The 18300-nt window shown below is 42.6% G+C and overlaps 1 protein-coding gene across 10 annotated transcripts in view; it reads left to right on the forward strand.

Annotated features, from left to right (window-relative positions):
• Positions 1–15101, forward strand: part of KMT2E (lysine methyltransferase 2E (inactive)) — a 60901-nt gene extending 45800 nt beyond the window's left edge. For 9 of the 10 annotated variants that reach the window (XM_080612476.1, XM_080612479.1, XM_080612480.1 and 6 more), the window contains 11 exons: positions 897–1205; positions 3104–3358; positions 3539–3683; positions 4446–4699; positions 4850–4906; positions 6438–7001; positions 9126–9427; positions 11382–11470; positions 11567–11686; positions 11846–11937; positions 12790–15101. In XM_080612476.1, coding sequence (XP_080468602.1) covers positions 897–1205; positions 3104–3358; positions 3539–3683; positions 4446–4699; positions 4850–4906; positions 6438–7001; positions 9126–9427; positions 11382–11470; positions 11567–11686; positions 11846–11937; positions 12790–14307 — 3705 coding nt within the window. In that variant the 3' untranslated portion in view covers positions 14308–15101. The remainder of the gene's footprint in view (positions 1–896; positions 1206–3103; positions 3359–3538; positions 3684–4445; positions 4700–4849; positions 4907–6437; positions 7002–9125; positions 9428–11381; positions 11471–11566; positions 11687–11845; positions 11938–12789) is intronic. The other variant, XM_080612478.1, reaches the window with a different exon arrangement.
• Positions 15102–18300: the final 3199 nt, after the last annotated feature.

Below are 18300 nucleotides of genomic sequence, written 5' to 3' on the forward strand. Positions count from 1 at the left end.
ACCAAATTTTATGTAGTTCTTTGACATTATATTGGCTCTTGATTTTTTTTTTTTTTTTTAACACCCCACCCCCCCCCCCCCAAGAAAACACATACAGAATTAATTTATGAGGAATTTCAGTTACATTAGTTAATGCAGGTGAGCACACACTCCAGCTGCATAATTCAGTCTCTCTGAAGTTCAGGATAGGATGTAGGATGTATGTACTGATGCTGGCTTCAGGCACAGGAGACTGCTTTCCTTAGGCACTCTCTATAACCAGTGGAGAACAATTTGCTTTTTCGGTGGGTTACTCAGGAATAGATTATAATTCTTTTTTTTCTTTTAAAGGAAAATAATTACTAAGCCGTACTTTGTTTTGAGTTCTGGCAGATGATACTTAATGTTTCATAAAGTTTTTTACTCTGTTGTCACTGGATACTAGTATGTTTCTTACTTTGCAAATACTCGTACAGATTCTCAGTTCAGGTTATTTCTGTCAGCATGCTATTAAGTACCTTTTGTGAAAATGCTAACCACTTTGTAAACTATAAATTACAAAATATATTAGACTGAAAGACATCATGATGTAAGCAGCTGATTTCTAGCTTATGTGTGAATGAGTGTGGTATAGCAGTTCTTGCACAAATCTTTGCTGATCTAAGCAGTGACTGGTGTGTGTGAATACTCTGCCAGTGATAGGGTAGGTGCTTGGGAGGAAAATGCAGGAGATAATGTAGTTTGCCTTAAAGACGGATAGAAATACTATATCTGAAGTATTTTAGTTCTAACTGCAGCAGCAAAATAGAGGCTTTTTGGACCTGTAAAGGAAGGGAGAACTGTCATTTCATTTTAAGATAGATATGTAGCTTTACATGTGTGTGGGATCTGTTTACTAGACTTTTCTTTTGTACCAGGAACCAGCAAAAGAAGAAACTGCCACCAAGCCTACCCCAGCCAAAGTTAATAGAGCTAAACAGAGAAAAAGCTTCTCTCGGAGTAGAACTCATATTGGACAGCAACGCAGACGACACAGAACTGTCAGCATGTGTTCAGATATTCAGCCATCTTCTCCTGATGTGGAAGTAACTTCACAACACAATGAAACTGAGAATGCTGCACTGGTAGCTGAGCCTGAAGCAGAAACTGTTGTTACTGAAATGGTTACTGAAACGGAAGCTCCAGCACTTAATAAATGCCCTACTAAGTATCCTAAAACAAAGAAGGTATGTGTCTTAAGGGCTGGGGGAGAAGAGGATGGACTTTAACAGAGCTTTAAAAAATCACAGGCTGCTGCATCACTATGCTGTGTATAGGTTTTTAAAACAAAATGTTGACTCGCTTATTTAAAAATCACCATTACATAGCCACTAGCTGGTAATAAATTAAGAGATTTTAAAAGATGTGTGTAACATGCATTGGTAAAGTTAGTTTGGATTTTAAGAGACTTCCAAAATACGTCTTGCAGAACAATTTTGGAACAAATGCTTTCTAAGGGAAGTACTTCCTAGATGAGCTGAAATAATTTACGTAACCAAAACATAAAGCTGTTAATTTAGAAGGAAATAAAAGTTGCCTTTCCTTCATTTGTTCATCATATCCTTTAGAAAGTGTTTTAATGGTAGCAAACAGAGTATCTCAAAGGAAATCATTACCTTCTAATGCTTTTGCGATAGCTGTTCTGAAGTGAATGCATTGAAATGGTCAAAAATTACGTGCATGTTTGGAGGGAAGATTCTTTAGTCATTAGTGCTTTGTGATGAGGGGTTTTCTTAGTTCTATTAACATCACACTATTTCTCTTCAGCTTAGATGCTTGGGCTCAAGTTTAAAATTTGTCTTGGAATTCTGCTACTGAATTTGTGTCATAAGTACAGTTGATCTGGGCACTTATATAGTATGTTCAGTGAGAATTAAATACTAAGGAAGTTTGCCGATGACACCAAGCTGTATGGTTCGGTTGAAACACTGGAGGGAAGGGATGCCATCCAGAAGTACCTCGACACGCTTATGAGGTGGGCTGATGCCAACCTTATGAAGTTTAACCATGCCAAGTGCAAGGTCCTACACCTGGGTTGGAGCAATGCCAGGCACAGCTACAGGTTGGGCAGAGAAGAGATTCAGAGCAGCCCTGCAGAGAAGGACTTGGGGGTGTTGGTCAATGAGAAAACGAACATGAGCCGGCTTCAGTGTGCGCTCGCAGCCCAGAAGGCCAACCGTGTCCTGGGCTGCATCAAAAGGAGCGTGACCAGCAGGTCGAAGGAGGTGATCCTGCCCCTCTACTCTGCTCTCATGAGACCTCACTTGGAGTATTGTGTGCAGTTCTGGTGTCCTCAACATAAAAAGGACATGGAACTGTTGGAACAAGTCCAGAGGAGGGCCACGAGGATGATCAGGGGACTGGAGCGCCTCCTGTATGAAGACAGGCTGAGAAAGTTGGGGCTGTTCAGCCTGGAGAAGAGAAGGCTGCGTGGAGACCTCAGAGCAGCCTTCCAGTGTCTGAAGGGGGCCTACAAGGATACTGGGGATGGGACTGTTCATCAGGGACTGTAGTGACAGGACAAGGGGTAACGGGTTCAAACTTAAACAGGGGAAGTTTAGATCGGATATAAGGAAGAAGTTCTTTACTGTAAGGGTGGTGAGGCACTGGAATGAGTTGCCCAGGGAGGTTGTGAAAGCTCCATCCTTGGTGGTGTTCAAGGCCAGGTTGGATGAGGCCTTGGGTGGCATGGTTTCGTGTGAGGTGTCCCTGGCCATGGCAGGGGAGATGGAACTAGATGATCTTAAGGTCCTTTCCAACCCTAACGATTCTGTGATTCTATTCTAAATGTTAGTCTACAAAGGAAAAAAAACCAAGAAAATCCAACCACAACAAATAGAACCCAAAAAGTAAAACCCCCAAAGCTTCGGTATACAGAGCAGATCTATACTGATTCTTTCTGCTGCCCTCATTATTGCAGTAAAACTGTCCTCATTCTTGCCCTGTGTATTCTTAAACTTTCAAACTGGCAACTTAGCAGTTTTCTGGTTTGTGTAGCAGTGGAATAAATAGACTAAAAAAACCCTAAAAGCCACGGATAAAACCACTTATAAACTACTAATTTTCTTTCTCTCTCTCTGCTTAGCACTTGGTCAGTGAATGGTTAAGTGAAAAGAGTGATAAAACGGGGAAGCCTACAGACAGTCTATCAGAAAGGCCTCTGCGCATAACTACGGACCCTGAAGTTTTGGCTACTCAGCTGAATTCTTTACCAGGTCTCACTTACAGCCCACATGTATATTCAACTCCGAAGCACTATATTCGTTTTACTTCACCATTCCTTTCAGAAAAGAGGAGGAAAAAAGAACCTGTGGAAAACATTACTGGCTCTTGTAAGAAGGTAATGCTTCCCTTCATTGTGGTTCCCCATCCCAGATTGATTAAAGATGAGTCTTCATTTGTTAGCACAATTTCAGGCAGAACAAAGCTGGTTAGCAAAGCAGTTCTGTCATGTGGAACATGGCTTGAAATGGTTATCACTAAACTGTTAAGGCACTGATTTGAACTTGTTTTATTACAGCGTTGGTTGAAGCAAGCTTTGGAAGAAGAAAATTCAACAATGATTGATAGATTTAACTCACCATCACAAGAGAGATCTAGAAGTCCAGCCATCAACGGTGAAAATAAAAGTCCTTTATTACTGAATGACAGCTGTTCCTTAACAGGTGAAGCTTTCACTAATACAGTACATAAGAGCTTTGTCAGAGTAGGTAAATGTGGAGGAGCATGTTTTTAAGTAACATTAATGAAAACTCCAGGGATATTTGCACTCTATCCTTATACTTTCTTTGAAAGAAATACTTAGTTGCATAGTGGTTGGGATTTTTTTCCCCCTTTAATGGATAGTCGATACTAGGTGAGTAACCACTATATCTCAAAGTGTGTACAGTCAGCAAAAGGCTAATGTTTTTGACTACGAGTATAAGGGGTTAGATTATAAATTCATGTTCTATGTATTCAGAATTCGTTTGAAATTCAGGGTGTTATGTTGCACATAGGGGAAAAGCTGTCTAAGCTTGTAAGCATAATACAAAATAGGAATGCGCTAAAAACTAAACATGTTTCTGTAAGGATACAGAGAGTATCAGATATTTTCTGTGTGCAGTCCTGAGCTTGGAATTTCCGCTTTTTAGCTAAAGAGTCTCAAAAATGCATTGAAGTTGACTTTCCTTTTCTGGAAACATAGACAAGGTCTTTCCATTATTCTTTCATAGAAATTTCAGTTAGTGATAAATGTGGGCTGTGAAGAGTTTTGTTTTCAGGAGGCCTGTAGGTGGTTAAGAGTTCATCTTTCAGGAAGCCTGCTCTTAAGACGTTTTTGTAATCTTACTGATTTTTTACTGTGGAATTTGTAATGTTTATGAGTACATAAACAACTGTAATTACTGTATCTAGATCATCATCTCTTTTCTGATTCTAACATGCAGATCTAACCACACCACTAAAAAAACGAAGACTGTATCAGCTGCTGGAGTCTGCGTTCTCAGAAACCTCCACACCTACTCCTTCTCCGTATGCCACACCGACTCATGCTGACATAACTGCCTCCGAGCCGTCATTGTTTGCTACCCCTCCTAGGGTAAAAACAGAAGATGAAGCTTGTAGAAATGGTTACAAACCCATCTATTCGCCAGTTACTCCTGTAACTCCATGTACACATGGAAATGCCATGCACTTTGAGGTAAGAGTTACAGTGACTTTCACTGTGTTCAGAGAATGCATTTAGACATTCATGTGTAAATCAGTATTTGTACTCCTGCTAAAAGGGGGTGTTTTATATTTCTCCAGGCTAAAAAAGAAATTGACTTACCATTTCTTCTTACTTATTTAGAATATTTCCTCACCTGACAGTTCCCCAGAAGTAAAAAGGCGAGCTTACAGTCAAGAGGTAAGGATGTTTGTCTTAAAACTGCAAGTGGTATCTTGATTTCACCTGAATGGCTGAACTGTTCTTAGTAAATGTTTTTCACCAGCCATTGCAAGTTTCCTGGAATGTAAAGGGTCACTTCCCTACAAGGTTTATTTGCTTACTACTTTGTATTTCCACTTTACCTATTTTCATTTTCTATTTTAAACTGGTTTTTCCTCTCCTCTTTTTCTGTATCGCTTAAAAACCCCGTTAGCTGTCTTGGAAAGGAGTAACTACTGCCATTTATGGATATGAACAGAAACCCAACATTGGTACTTTTCAGGCTGTAGATTTAGATTTAAATGAACATTTCTCCTTGTTACCAACATCTCTTGATTGTTATTTTAGAGCCTAATTATGCTCAGTGTGAGAGAGCAGAGCACAAAGGTAATAAATGGCTGTAGATGGATTAGTTCAGGAGCAGCAAGCACCGTGGCATGTGCCCGGGTACTCCCAGCCTGCAGGATGGATATGTCCTGCTGCAGGGCTGAGACAGGTGGAGAGGCCACTGGTGTGGTTGTGAAACATGAGAGCTTCCACAGGGACCTCTCTACCTGCACAGGAAGCGTTCCACAGCAACACGGAGCTCCAGTTCTGTTTGATAATTGTGCAGTTTGCATAAAGGTGTTGAACAGTAAACTTAATGGCACCTAAAAGGAGTGGGTAAAAATAAGTAATAGCAAAAAGATTCAGTGGGTTATACTAATGAAGACTTTCATTTCTGGTGAGTCATGTAAATGAATGATCTAAATACTCTTCCCTGGGACTTAAACACAGATAAGGATGTTTTATTTTTTAGGTGAAAAAATACACAAAATTTTCCATACAGTCACAGCTGTTGACTGAACTGAATGTTGACTGAATTTAACAATTGTGTAAACTACTGTAATTGAATATTTTGATGTTTATCTGATTCAGAAGAAGGGTTTTACTTAGGAATTTTCATTTTGTGATACAGATTTTAAAGGGATAAAAGGATTCATGACAAACCATACTGGTTTAGAAAAGCTGCTTCCAGCCATGGGTCTGTGCTGGGGTTTTCATGGTTAAGTTTTAAGAAGTACAGAAGACGTTTCTGTGATTTAAGATTTATATTTTTTCCTTTCTACAATATACTGGGTTTTATATTGTTCCAGAAAAGCTCCCCCCTGTTCTTCTTGAAATACATATTTTGATGCAGAGGATCCTGTTTATGCTGAAGTGAAGCAAGTGCTTTGTAACTTCCTGGTCAGAGACTTGCTCCTCTTGAAGCTTCTCCCCTTCCTCTGCCTATTTACGTAAATAAAACCTGGCCTTTAAAGTTTATTTTGGCTTGGGTTAATGTGCATTTTATTAAAATGTTTTTACCTAGTACATGGCAATTGTAGAAATAAGTGGCTGTAGAACTGTTTAGATAAATTCATGGTACTGGAAGGCCTTTAATCCCACTTAAAGGCACAACTGAATGTCAGAATAATTGCAGTTTTCTTCAGGTGTGGAAAACCAATTGACATGCTTTTTCTTCACACAGAGCTATGATAGAGCATCAATTCTAGCGCTGAATTCTTTCCGAAACTCCAACCTGACAGAAATGGGCCTGCAAGAAATCAAGACTATTGGATATTCCAGTCCAAGGAATAGGACTGATGTCACACGGCAGTGCACTGGAGAAATGGAATCTGTGTCAGACCTCCAGCTGGGACTCGAAGTAATTGAGCAAAGTGCACTGCATAAAAACCTGGAAGCCCCCCCACATGATAGGACTGATTCAAACAGCCAACTAGAAACTGCTCATTGTGGGCGGGGCACAATTTATTCTTCCTGGGTAAAAAGTCCCGACAGGACAGGTGTAAATTTCTCAATGAATTCTAATTTGAGGGACTTGACCCCTTCACATCAGTTGGAGGTAGGAGGTGGATTCAGAATAAGTGAGTCAAAGTGCCTGATTCAGGACGATGCTAGAGGCATGTTCATGGAAGCATCTGTTTTTTGTACTTCAGAAGATGGAATTGCATCTGGCTTTGGAAGGACTGTCAATAGCGACAGCTTGATGGATGGAAATTGCACACCCCAGAATCCTCCACAGAAGAAAAAGGTTATAATTTTAAGAATCATTTGTTCTCTCTCACATAGTCTGCTAATGATACTTCTATAGCAGGAAGAACCATAATATAGTAAAATCCAGCTGATGGCTGATGTTTAGGTACTACAATGTAGTAGACATTATTCAGTAAAGTAAAGCCGCATACACCCACTAGTAAATGTATTTTTTCTAAGTAATAGGTACAAATTCACTTTAATTTCATAAGTCTTACATGAACTGTTGAATAAAGAATTACTTCTCAGGTTTGAAAGGGTTGTGTATGACACTAAATATTATATAATCTGTTACACAGAATACATACTACCCTCATAGAGTCATAACAAGCTGAAATTTCTGTAAGTTCATATGCTTCTTTGAAAGTTAAACTTATTTCTTTTCAAATCCCAGAAGCACTTAGTGCTTCAGTAACCCTCTGCCCCCTTTTTCTTGCTGACAAGGATTCTTCCAGGGTGTGACTGCTGAGGGTTTATTCTACAGTAATCTTCCAAACACAGAATGGTGTGGCTGCCCCCCTGACACTCACCCAGGGTTCCTGTCTAAAAGACTCAGTTTGAAGAAATAACCAGGGAAGATCTGTCTGTGCCCCTGAAAGAATGGGGTTTAGGCTTTCGAAGGACAAGCAAAGAAAGCATCTTTCACAATGTAAAAAGGGGATGAGGCATCTTGGCTAAGGAGAAGGTAGAGTTCAGTATTTTTGTAGGAGAATAGAAGCCTTTTCCTAGGATCAAGTGAGACACAAATATCCTTATGCAGTTATTAAACATTTTTTCTATATTTCAACATTTCTGTGGGCATTTTCTCCTCTATTTTTCTCTCACCATTTTACAAGTTCACCCATTTCAATATGGTCTTGTACATAGGGCCCACACGACAGATTTCATCCATTCTTAATACTTCAGCTGTCTTTAAGCAGTATCCTTCAAGGGATCCCAAGTATGGGATGGGATGTGGAAATCATACAAATTGTTTGAAAGCAAGATAAGTTCTTCCTTTTTCTGTGAAAAAACAAATATTTTTAACTGTTCTTACCCTGACATATAGATGAGTCTCTAATAGATGTGTCTGAAAGCAAACAAAAAGCCAGGACTGCAAACAAAGCAGGGTGCTGTGGTGGTTTTCCCTGTAGAAATGGATGTCTGCTCTTACTGAGGACTAGGCCAGTTAAACATGGAACAACTTTTCGTTATTGCACTTCAATTTGTTGTTTTCTTGGATGGTTCAGAGTAGGATGTTGATAACCACAAGGAAGGATCTGAAGGCATTAAATGTCATTTCTACCAAACTAGCGTCGTACTGAATAAAGTACAACACTACTTGCAGCTTTCTGCATCAGATCCTGTAGGTACATAGTGAAAACATCTGAAAGTTTATTTTTCTCACAGTAATTTACTGTTTAAACTGGTTTTTATTCTGTGGAAGCTTCTGCATAGTGATTTTTATATATACATACATATAAACAAGAAGCCACTTTTCTTTCATGTGTCAGTTTTTTGTAAGAAACTTTACTTGGAATTTAGCATATATTCTTCATAAGTCTCTTTTAGAGTGCAGTAAAGACACAAATTCAACATAAGAAAAGAATGCTGAAGTTGAGAGTTCTGTATGTTAAGAAAAACGTATGTAGGGGTGAGCGAATCCTTTGCATGTAGTAGAATGAAGCAGAAGTGTAGTGGGTTTTTCATATGAAGGAGTCAGACTGAAAGCAGGATGTGACATCTCTTAAAATTAGCTTTACTGTGTCAGCATACTCTTAGTAATGCTGCAGTTCCAGGAAAAACTGTGAAGTCCTTGTATCTTCAACCAACAGTACGACTTCAGCAGCAAAGTCGTGGCTAACCTGCATCATCTGCTGCCTGTTCCGTGAGGCAGAATGCACACTTCTTTTCTTGCCAGAAGCGTTTATCTTTTTTACGTTGTCCTTAGAGCCATTAGTAGCTCAGTACTCTGTAAATGCACTGCAGATGTGGTGAAACATCTTCAACAATCTGTTGTTTTCTTTAGAACCAAGTAAATGGTGTATCTTACTGAAATAACACATATAATCAAAACCATGAGAAAGGAAACAAGTGAGCTTCCCTTCTAATACTGTTTTATTTTGTTTTGTTCTCTTCTTAGGTATCCTTACTAGAATACCGTAAGAGACAACGAGAAGCTAGAAAAAGTGGCTCAAAGACAGAGAACTTCCCTCTGGTTACTGTATCTCCTCATGCTGCTGCTGGAGGAAATATAAGTAGTAACAATGGTGCTAATGATGGGTATAACAACAGTGGTGAAAATGGGGAGCAGACTGATAGCGCTGCAAACCTGGCAGTACCACTGCCAACTACTGCTTCTAACGCAGCTCCAGAAGACACTGGCAACAACAGTACGATTAAGGAATCATCTTCCAGTGAGAAGAATGAACCAGAAGTTCAGTGGTAAGCCACAGCTCTATAGCACTGAAGTGCTGAAGAACTGTTTACTTAATTCTAATTTGTTTCTATTTGAAACCTAGTTTTCATTGATACAGGTACAGATACAGATTACTGTTTGGAAGCCCTTCCACTAAAGAGTTGTCTTCTCTTTATTATCAGAAATAGAGAAGATAATGTCATACAGATTAGAAGATAGTGAACATTACCCATAATGTACTGGTTAACTTAGTTTACTTTCATTATGCTTTGCTTTTTTATTCCTTAAGAGTAAAATAGAAATTGGTTTGAGCAAGGCAAGTTGCCTAGTTTTGTAGAGTGTAAAATTGCATAGACGAAGGTGGGATGGGTGTTCAGGTATGTTCCCTCCACCATTGCACAGGTTGGGCTGTGTGCTTGCTACAGTGTGTGGAGGACAGTGTGGCAGTAGGATGGGAAGGGTGCTATGCTGCCTGTGAAGAGATTAGAGTTGGATTTTCAGCATGGCCTTAGCTCTGCACACATTGCTGTATCTCCACTGCTTTTTCTGTGGGCTGAAGAGAAGGTTTTTCATCTGAAATCTCAAAAGCTTTCCAAAAGTACTGTAGGGAAGATGGGTGGAACAGGAGAATAATCTGTAATGATTAGGAGCCTGTTTTTTGGTGACCTGGTTGGAATGTGTTTGTGGTGTTTGCTGTTAGTTAAGTGCAATGTGTAGGGCTGCATGCAGTCTGCCTAACAGTTCCTTCTGCTCAGGTAAAGAGCGCTGGTGATACTTGCATTGTTGTTTATCATCATTAAATGGTTCCCCTGTGTGCAGACCATATGCTCTGTTGGATGCCATGCCAGATACTCCAACCACCAAAAGTCCTGGGCAGAGATAGTGTGTGAAGGAGGATGAGATGGAATGACTTCAGTCTGTACAAGTGTTGCACAACATTCTCCACTGCGTTTTTGGTAGCCTTAAGGTAGAAGGTCAACTGTGGTGGTGCTGTCTCCAAAATGTTACTAGCACAAAATAAACCCTGCAGATGTTCTTCATGCAGTAGAGAAGGCCTGACAGTGTTGGGGTGAACATGGGCTGAGAAGTTGAATGTCCTTCTGCTCAGATTCTCCAGCTGTTCCAGACTAGAAGGATGTTATAGAGCCAATTGAAGGGAGAATGTAAGTGCAGTCTTCAGAGTTTCACTGGAAAGGGACTGTAAGTTCCCCATGCAGAAACTAGGGTACTATATTGTAAGCAAAGAATGTGAAAACAGGCTCAACAGGGAAGAATTTATTAGTAAGTTTTTGCAGTAATCCTGCAGACAACAGCACCAGAGTTTATTTTAGTACAACAGCTATTGGAGAGTAATGCTGTATGTTCTTGCCTGAAAGAAAAACTTAGTTTTGTAGAGTGCTGTTGTTCATGTTCTTTTTGATCATGGCGGGACTGTCAGACATAATTGATTATAAGAAAGAAGATGTGACTGTCACATCATACCCACTGTCTGGCAAGTGTAGAAGCTTAGAGACACATTTGAGGTTGTGCAGTATTTACAAGGGTGGAGCCACTATTAAAGAGCAAATTATTAAAGAAAAATAATAACATTTTCAGTGTAGGAAGAAAAGAGTTTTCTAAAAACTGAGACTATGAAGCAGTATCTGCAACCTTTTATTTTTTGAATTATTATTGTAGGTTTTGACTTTTCAGCTGCTTAGAAAAAGATACCCACCACCACCACCCTCAGGTCTACAGCTGCTGTTTCCATATTAAGGGGAATTGTCAGTTCTTGTAATGTAACAGGGTTGCAGGAAATCAGTTGTAGTGGGAGAAAACAGTTATGAAATACTTAACAAATCACATTCCTTATGTAAAACCAGTTACTTGGCTCTTAAACACTGTAAATTTCTTCTGGCCCAGTATTTGCATATACATAGTCCTAAATTTGGTCTGTGGGAGCACAGCCTCTTAAATTTAAACTCTGCTGCTCTCTTCCAGGACTGCATCAACCTCTGTGGAACAAGTGAGAGAACGAAGTTACCAGAGAGCTTTGCTTCTCAGTGACCACAGGAAAGACAAGGACAGTGGTGAGTATCATGTTGAAGGCAGATAAATCTAACCAGTTCCCCTGTGGTAGTCACATGCTCATTTTAATGTTATGTTTGGGTCTGCTTCATCTGTAGGGGAAGTATCACCTTGTAGCCCATGCTCACCGTCTCATGTTCAGTCTCCACCTTCATCTCATTCAAATCTCATTTCCCAGTTGCAGCTTAAGGTCCCTTCTTTCACTGAATTTATGGAAGGTCAGTAAGCAGATGACCTTGTGTGACACTTGCCATATCGAATAGTCTCTTTACAACAACTTTAATAGCTTTTTTAAAGTCAGATATAACGTGCTTAGTGATCTTTGCAAAACAGTTGATTTTCCCACATTTACATTTCTTTCTGCTTTATGTCTGTAGAACCCGATCCTGAAAATCCAGAGCCTCCTTCTGAATGTCCGTCCCCAGATACTTCACAGAGGAGTTGCAAGAGTCCATCAAAAGCAAGCAAGGTAATGCACAGGGTGTGACGTACATGCACTGTGTAATGTGCAGGTGAAGATGTACATGTATCTCTGATTCACCTTAAAACCAAAATTTAATCATGTTTTACTACTTAGAGGAACAAGTACATGTGTGACCCTGCTGTGCAGTAATTTAACATAGGTAAACCACTGTAGCAGTGTTGGTGGTACATGCTAGCTAGCTTATTTATGTCCTATTCTTTCAGTAGCTACACTTACATAGGTTCTTCATTCTGGAAACACAGTAGAGATTATGTCTGTGGATTCAGTGTCCCCACTGAGGAACTGGCAGGCAGTCAGCTCTGACAGCCCCAACACTGCTATGTACTTGGTACCTTTACAGGAGCTCGCTCTTGCCATGACATTTCGGCACTGAGATGCAGAAGGTGTTGCGTAGCTGCTGTGCTGCCTGTACAGTATTAACTGAAGTAATTCAGATTGTCATGTTCAGTCGCTTTGCTTGCAGCATGCCAATTCTAGGATGTTCTGTCACTCTGAAAGTGGCTTTATTCTTGTAAATGGTCTTACCTGGAATTACTTCTTTCAGACTCAGCAGTCTAAAACTTTAAAAGAGTAACAGCTTTTTTTGCTTTGCCTGCATGGGTTGAACTTCTGTTCCTGCTTTAAAAGCCACTTGCTAGTCCTTTGACTTGGATGATTGAATGATTGATGCATACTTGCTAAATGTAGTGTCTTGCTAAGTTTAAGGTTTCTGTTGTCACTGTTTTTCTTATACCAAGCATATATCTCTTTTTCACCATCAGGAGAGAACAATGTTCTGAGCAGAGAGAGCTGAGTATTTTGAATGTTCTGCACTGACTGATGTTCTTTCCATTCCAGCCCTCATCACCGAGTCCTGTAGTTTCAACACAGTCACTTGGGAAAACACCCCCAAAGCCGGATTCGAACTGGGAACCTGCAGCTAGTGCCCCTGAGGCCGAATGTGCCAATCACCCCAAATCTGAGGGGCAGCAAAAACAGCCAACAAACAACGTCCAGGCACTTTCAAAAACCCATCCATCTCAACCGCATCTACGCAGTTCCGCTGAGCAGCTTTCCCACTCACAGAAGTTGCCTTCTGCACCTTTGAAGCTGCACTGCCCGCCTTCGCCCCACATAGAGAATCCCCCCAAGGCTTCAACCCCACACACGCCCGGGCAGCACGGTTACCTGTCACCAAAGCCCCACTCGCAGCAGCTGGGATCTCCATACAGACCTCACCACCCACAGTCACCTCAGGTGGGAACGCCACAGAGGGAAACGCACCGCAACTTCTACCCAGCAGCCCCGACCCTTCAGCCCAGCAGCCAGCAGCAGGCCAGCGGCCCGCCCCTCTTCACTCAGACAACTTCAGGACAATCTTCAGCTTCTTACAGCCAGTTTAACCAACAAAGTTTGAACAGCAGTGCTCCCCCTCCACCACCACCCCCACCTCCTTCTTCTACTTACTATCAAAGCCAGCAGCCCTCTGGAAACTTTCAGAGTTACAGTCAGCTGAAGGGCAGCCTACCCCAGCAGACTGTCTTCTCATCTGGACCAAACCAAGCACTTCCTGGCGCTGCCGGTCAGCAGACGGTGCCAGGACACCATGTAACTGCAGGGCACTTCCTGCCCTCTCAGAACCCCAGTATTCATCACCAGGCATCGGCGTCTGCTGCTCCACCTCCTCCTCCACCACCCCCTGCTCCAGGATCTCACCTTGTACAGCAGCAAAGTACTCATCAGCAGCACTCTGTAGCACACGTTGTCGGTCCAGTGCACGCCATGGCCGTAGCTCCTGGATCGCACATCCATTCTCAGGCTGCTGGTCACCATTTGCCACCGCCACCTCCACCCCCAGGTCCTCTCCCCCACCACCAACCTCCCCACCCCCCAGCTGGACACCAAGGTTTGCAAGCACAACACCAGCATGTTGTAAACTCTGCACCACCACCCCCACCCCCACCCCCCTCCAGCGTTATGGGCTCGGGGCATCACCCACCATCCGCAGCACAAGGGTTACACCACCCATCCCACCAAGGACCCCCCCATTTCCCTTCCACTGCTCACACAAGCGTGTCCTCTTACTCCTCACCAGCCCCGCATCACACGACATTAGGACCTGGACCTCAACATCAGCCTGCTGGAACGGGGCCGCACTGCCCGCTTCCTGGGCAGGGTCCCCACATCCAACCTCAAGGACCAAACAGTATTGCCACGGCCACTGCCTCGGGGTTCTGCGCACACCCTGGGGCAGTGCCACTCCCCCACGTGCAGGGGCAGCAGCAGGCCTCGCCCCTGCCTGGCCAGCTCCCCATCCACAGAGCACAGGTGCCACCCACCTTCCAGAACAACTACCATGGGTCAGGGTGGCACTGACGAACCAGCTTCCCCAGCCTAAACATTTTTACAATGTTGTGTAAGATAAACTGTGTATATTTCCTCTGTACCTGCGGAAGGTACTTTTTAAAGCTTGTACATGAGACTTTGTATAAAAGCAAACACCAGTGCTCCTCCTGCGTTGTATTCTTTCCATTTTTTGCTTTTTACAATTCCGGAAGACGTGCTGTTATAAGCCAGTATTAGGTATTTCTTTTGATTTTGTAAGTGGACATTCCAGCTGTTTTTTCGGGCAGTAGGTTTGATGCTGCATAATCTTTAAAAGTTTTATTGTTGCAGTTAAATTCATTTAGTGAATGTTTTCTATATTACTTTTATACATATGTAATTAAATAAGTACACAGGCTCAGTGATGGCACTAACAACCTTTTTTTTCCCCCCCTCCCTGTTTTCTTCTGTCAGCAGTTCTCTGTGTGCATAGCGCTAGGAAACAAGGCAATACAGATTTTTCTAGTTTTGGTGTGGACATGGCTTTTTGTTTCATCAGTTATTTGCAGAAATTGTAATTTAATGTATAGACTGTTTCTAATGTCCCTGACGAGTGCTGTAAATACTGTATTTCTTTGGCTTGTAAAATGGCTTAAAGCTGCTTTCATTTGATATAGTATTGTATATAAGAAGTCTCTTTTTTGCAAAAAAAAAAAAAAAAGGTGTGATCTTTGTGAAAGTAGTACAGTATATGATCTTTAATTTTTTTTTAATATACTGTCACATTGCAGCACTGGTTGGGCATTTTAATTCATGTTAATAAATCACAGTTATGTCAGTTTTAACTGCTTGTCCTGCAAGGGTGCTGTGTCTGCAGGGAAGGGCCACCCCTGCTCCTCAACAGGCTGTTCCCCTGCCCTGGTTCCAGCTGTGGGTTTAACCCTGTGCCAGACAGATGTGGAACCAGCCCCAGGACAGGGGTTTCCTGAGCTGAGGAAACATCACTCTAAGCAGGGTCTTGTCCTGGTTACCAATAGGCTTCTCTGGGGGTGGTGGTGTGTCACACAGAGTACTGCTGCACCAGCACCCTCGTGCTGTATACACGATGTGGTGTTACTCTGATCTTGGCCACAGGCCCCAGCCCACCTGCATGCTCTAGCACAGCCCGGTCTCTGCCTGTAGTGGATCCTCAGGCCCTGCTGCTTGTGCAGCTCATGGGAAGCCCAGTGAGCAGTGCTTGGGGTAGGGCATGTTTACTGGTGCTGCATAGCAGCAGCTCCGCTACTGCTGTTGCACTTACTAATGCAGAGTTGCTGTCATTGGGGTGTGACAGTGTCCTTGTGTCTTGGAAGTGGCTGCTGTCAGTCCCACTTGCCTAACTTGGCCTGCAGTGGATGGCTCCACCTCAGAACCAGAGCATGGCAGCAGTGTGCAAGAAAACCTGAAATAGGGCAGGATGGGGCCATGCCTGCTTACTGCAAAATGGGGACAGACCCATCATTTTAACAGCTAGGAAAAAAACAGGCTACTTTAAATTCTAACTGACCTCAAAGTAGTTCAGTAATTAAGTAAGAACAATACACAGCAAACACTGCCCTGAGCATCTACCAGCAACACAAACCACCCTGGATAGATAGAGCACACTTGGGTTTGCACTAGCGTGAAGCAAAGCAAGATTAGGCCAGCAGCAGCAGCGCCCAGCCCACCGCACCACTGCTCAGACACCCATGTGACAAAATCTGAGTCACAGCCCAACAGTCAGACCTGATTGTCCTGCCCCCCTTCCCTCCCTCCATGACACTGGTCAGTACATCATCTCAGAGAGGGTGAGGTACACACTGTACACAGTGAGGTCTCAGCGCACCAGGAGGAGTTGATGCACTGGGCACAACAGCACTGGTGCTACCCCAGGCCCCCTGAGCTCTGCTGCATCACCTGGGCCATGCGATGGGCAGCGGTACGATGCCAGCACTGTAGTCAGTTACTCACCTCACTGGGCTTGCACTGGACCTGCTGCACCATTCAAGCTTCTACATGTTCAAGAACCAGCTTCTCGTTAGTTGCAGCTACCAGGGGCTGGGCTGGATGTGGAGCTCAACAGCATTTTTACCTCTACCTCTGCAGTCCATTGTGGCATCCACCATCCTCACCAGTGTCACTCATCCTTGTGGCTCTTCCTGTGGAGGGTGAACCCCAACTGCAGGCAGGGCCTCAGCACATGGATGGGTTTCTCCTCAACCAGTGCAGCTTCTTTCTGGAACAGTGGCTGCCCTGGCCTACCAGGCATGGGTGATCCTTCACTTGTTTATCACGGTTAAACACCTTGTAGGAAACCCTCTCAGTTTGGTCACATTTCACCTGGCAACTGCTCACACAGCCCCCCCCCGTGCTGCATCACCCCTTGGATGCTCTCATGTGCACTGGGTGACATAAAAGTTACCACAAAAAGCTGCTTCCCCCAGCCCCTGCCCACCCCCCGTCACGGACCTCAGGCAAAGGCACGGTTGGAGTCATGGCAAAGGGCAAAGAGTCCAATGACCAGCACACGGGCTGAAAAAACAAAACACTTTAATTAGACAACTGCAAGCACCTCAAACAACGGGTTATTGTTACAGCATGGGGCGATCTTCTCACAATCTAGTTATTGCAAAGGCATGTGAGTAAGTTTCATATGGACAAAGTCAAGAGAAAAGTGGCACCGTAGTTACATGAAGGTCAGGAGTCACCTTACATTCATCCCACCAACTTCTAGAAGGAGGCCAAACTACACCTCCTCCTCCCTGTACATTCCAAAACCTGTAGTGCCTGTGAACTTCAGCCTATGTAGCCTTTTTGTGTCCTAGGAAACACGTAATTGTTGCGTGCAACTTACAACGGGTCCTCATCGTACGTCTGCTCACAGCAGAGAACAAAGCTAGTGCAATTTAGTTTAGAAACATGTAAAGCTGTGAATGGAATGAGCATGATCTCGCTTCTTGGACTACTTTTCCCACTGCACTGTAAATACTGGCAGCTCTATCCTTCCTCACCTGATACCAAGCACACACTTTTATTATAAAAGATCAGTAATTTTACACAGAGTGGTTCTCATGCTCTACTTTTAATTATTGGTTGGTTTTTTTTTTCCTTAAAGTATAGTACAACTTACAGTGCTTATAAAAAGGCAACACCATATGGTACCATGTCTTCACTATCACATTGGAAGGGAAATCGCTAGTTTCCTTTTCTTAAAAGCACTTAAAATAGGCAAACGTTCTAAAAGGGAGTGCTAAATGACAATGCATACTGTATCAGAAAGAAGTCCAGCCTTCCTTTAAAGTGCCGTTTGGGGAATGGAATCCTGTAAACCAGAGCCACTTGGTTGGAAATCCAATGAACGGGAACTGCTACAGAATAGAAAGTTTGCACAATTCCTTAAAGCAGTTTGAAGTCCACTACATGCAATTGGTTTGCTAGAAAGCTCTCTAAAACTTAAGTCGCTTTACTCTGAAATTGAGTCCCCAGTCCCATATTTAAATGGAAATAAACATTTACAGGGTGCATTTACATACACTATAATACAAGGATGACATCCCTTTGCCAGCAGATAAAATTGTACAATTCCTCGCCGTAACTTGGTTCTGCCTTGATAAATTTCTTACACTTGTAAATTATATAATATGCATCAGCTAAAATATTTTTTTACCTTTTTCTTTTTCATAAATAGTTACAAAACTTGCCAAAACACATGGGGGGGAGTTTCCTTTGTTCCAAAATCTGACATCTGAATGCCACACAACACAAGAAACAATGCTTAAACACACGGTAAGTGTTTTCTGAAGAAAGTGGGTGAGTAAACTACTAGCTGAAGACAGAAAGACCACCCTTCCCCAAGAACACAGTGCACAAAAGCAAAATGTCAAACAGTACCTCAAGCAAAATAAAGGTCTGAGGATTGAAGCCAGCTCACGTGTGATCCTGCTAAAGAACTGGTGACAGTCACCGCTTAGGTCCAATGCATTGGGAAGTGGTTGCCGGCTTTTATTTTACAGCTGGGAGACTCTG

This window comes from Psittacula echo, assembly GCF_963264785.1.
Source record: "Psittacula echo genome assembly, chromosome: 1".
NCBI lineage: Eukaryota > Metazoa > Chordata > Aves > Psittaciformes > Psittacidae > Psittacula > Psittacula echo.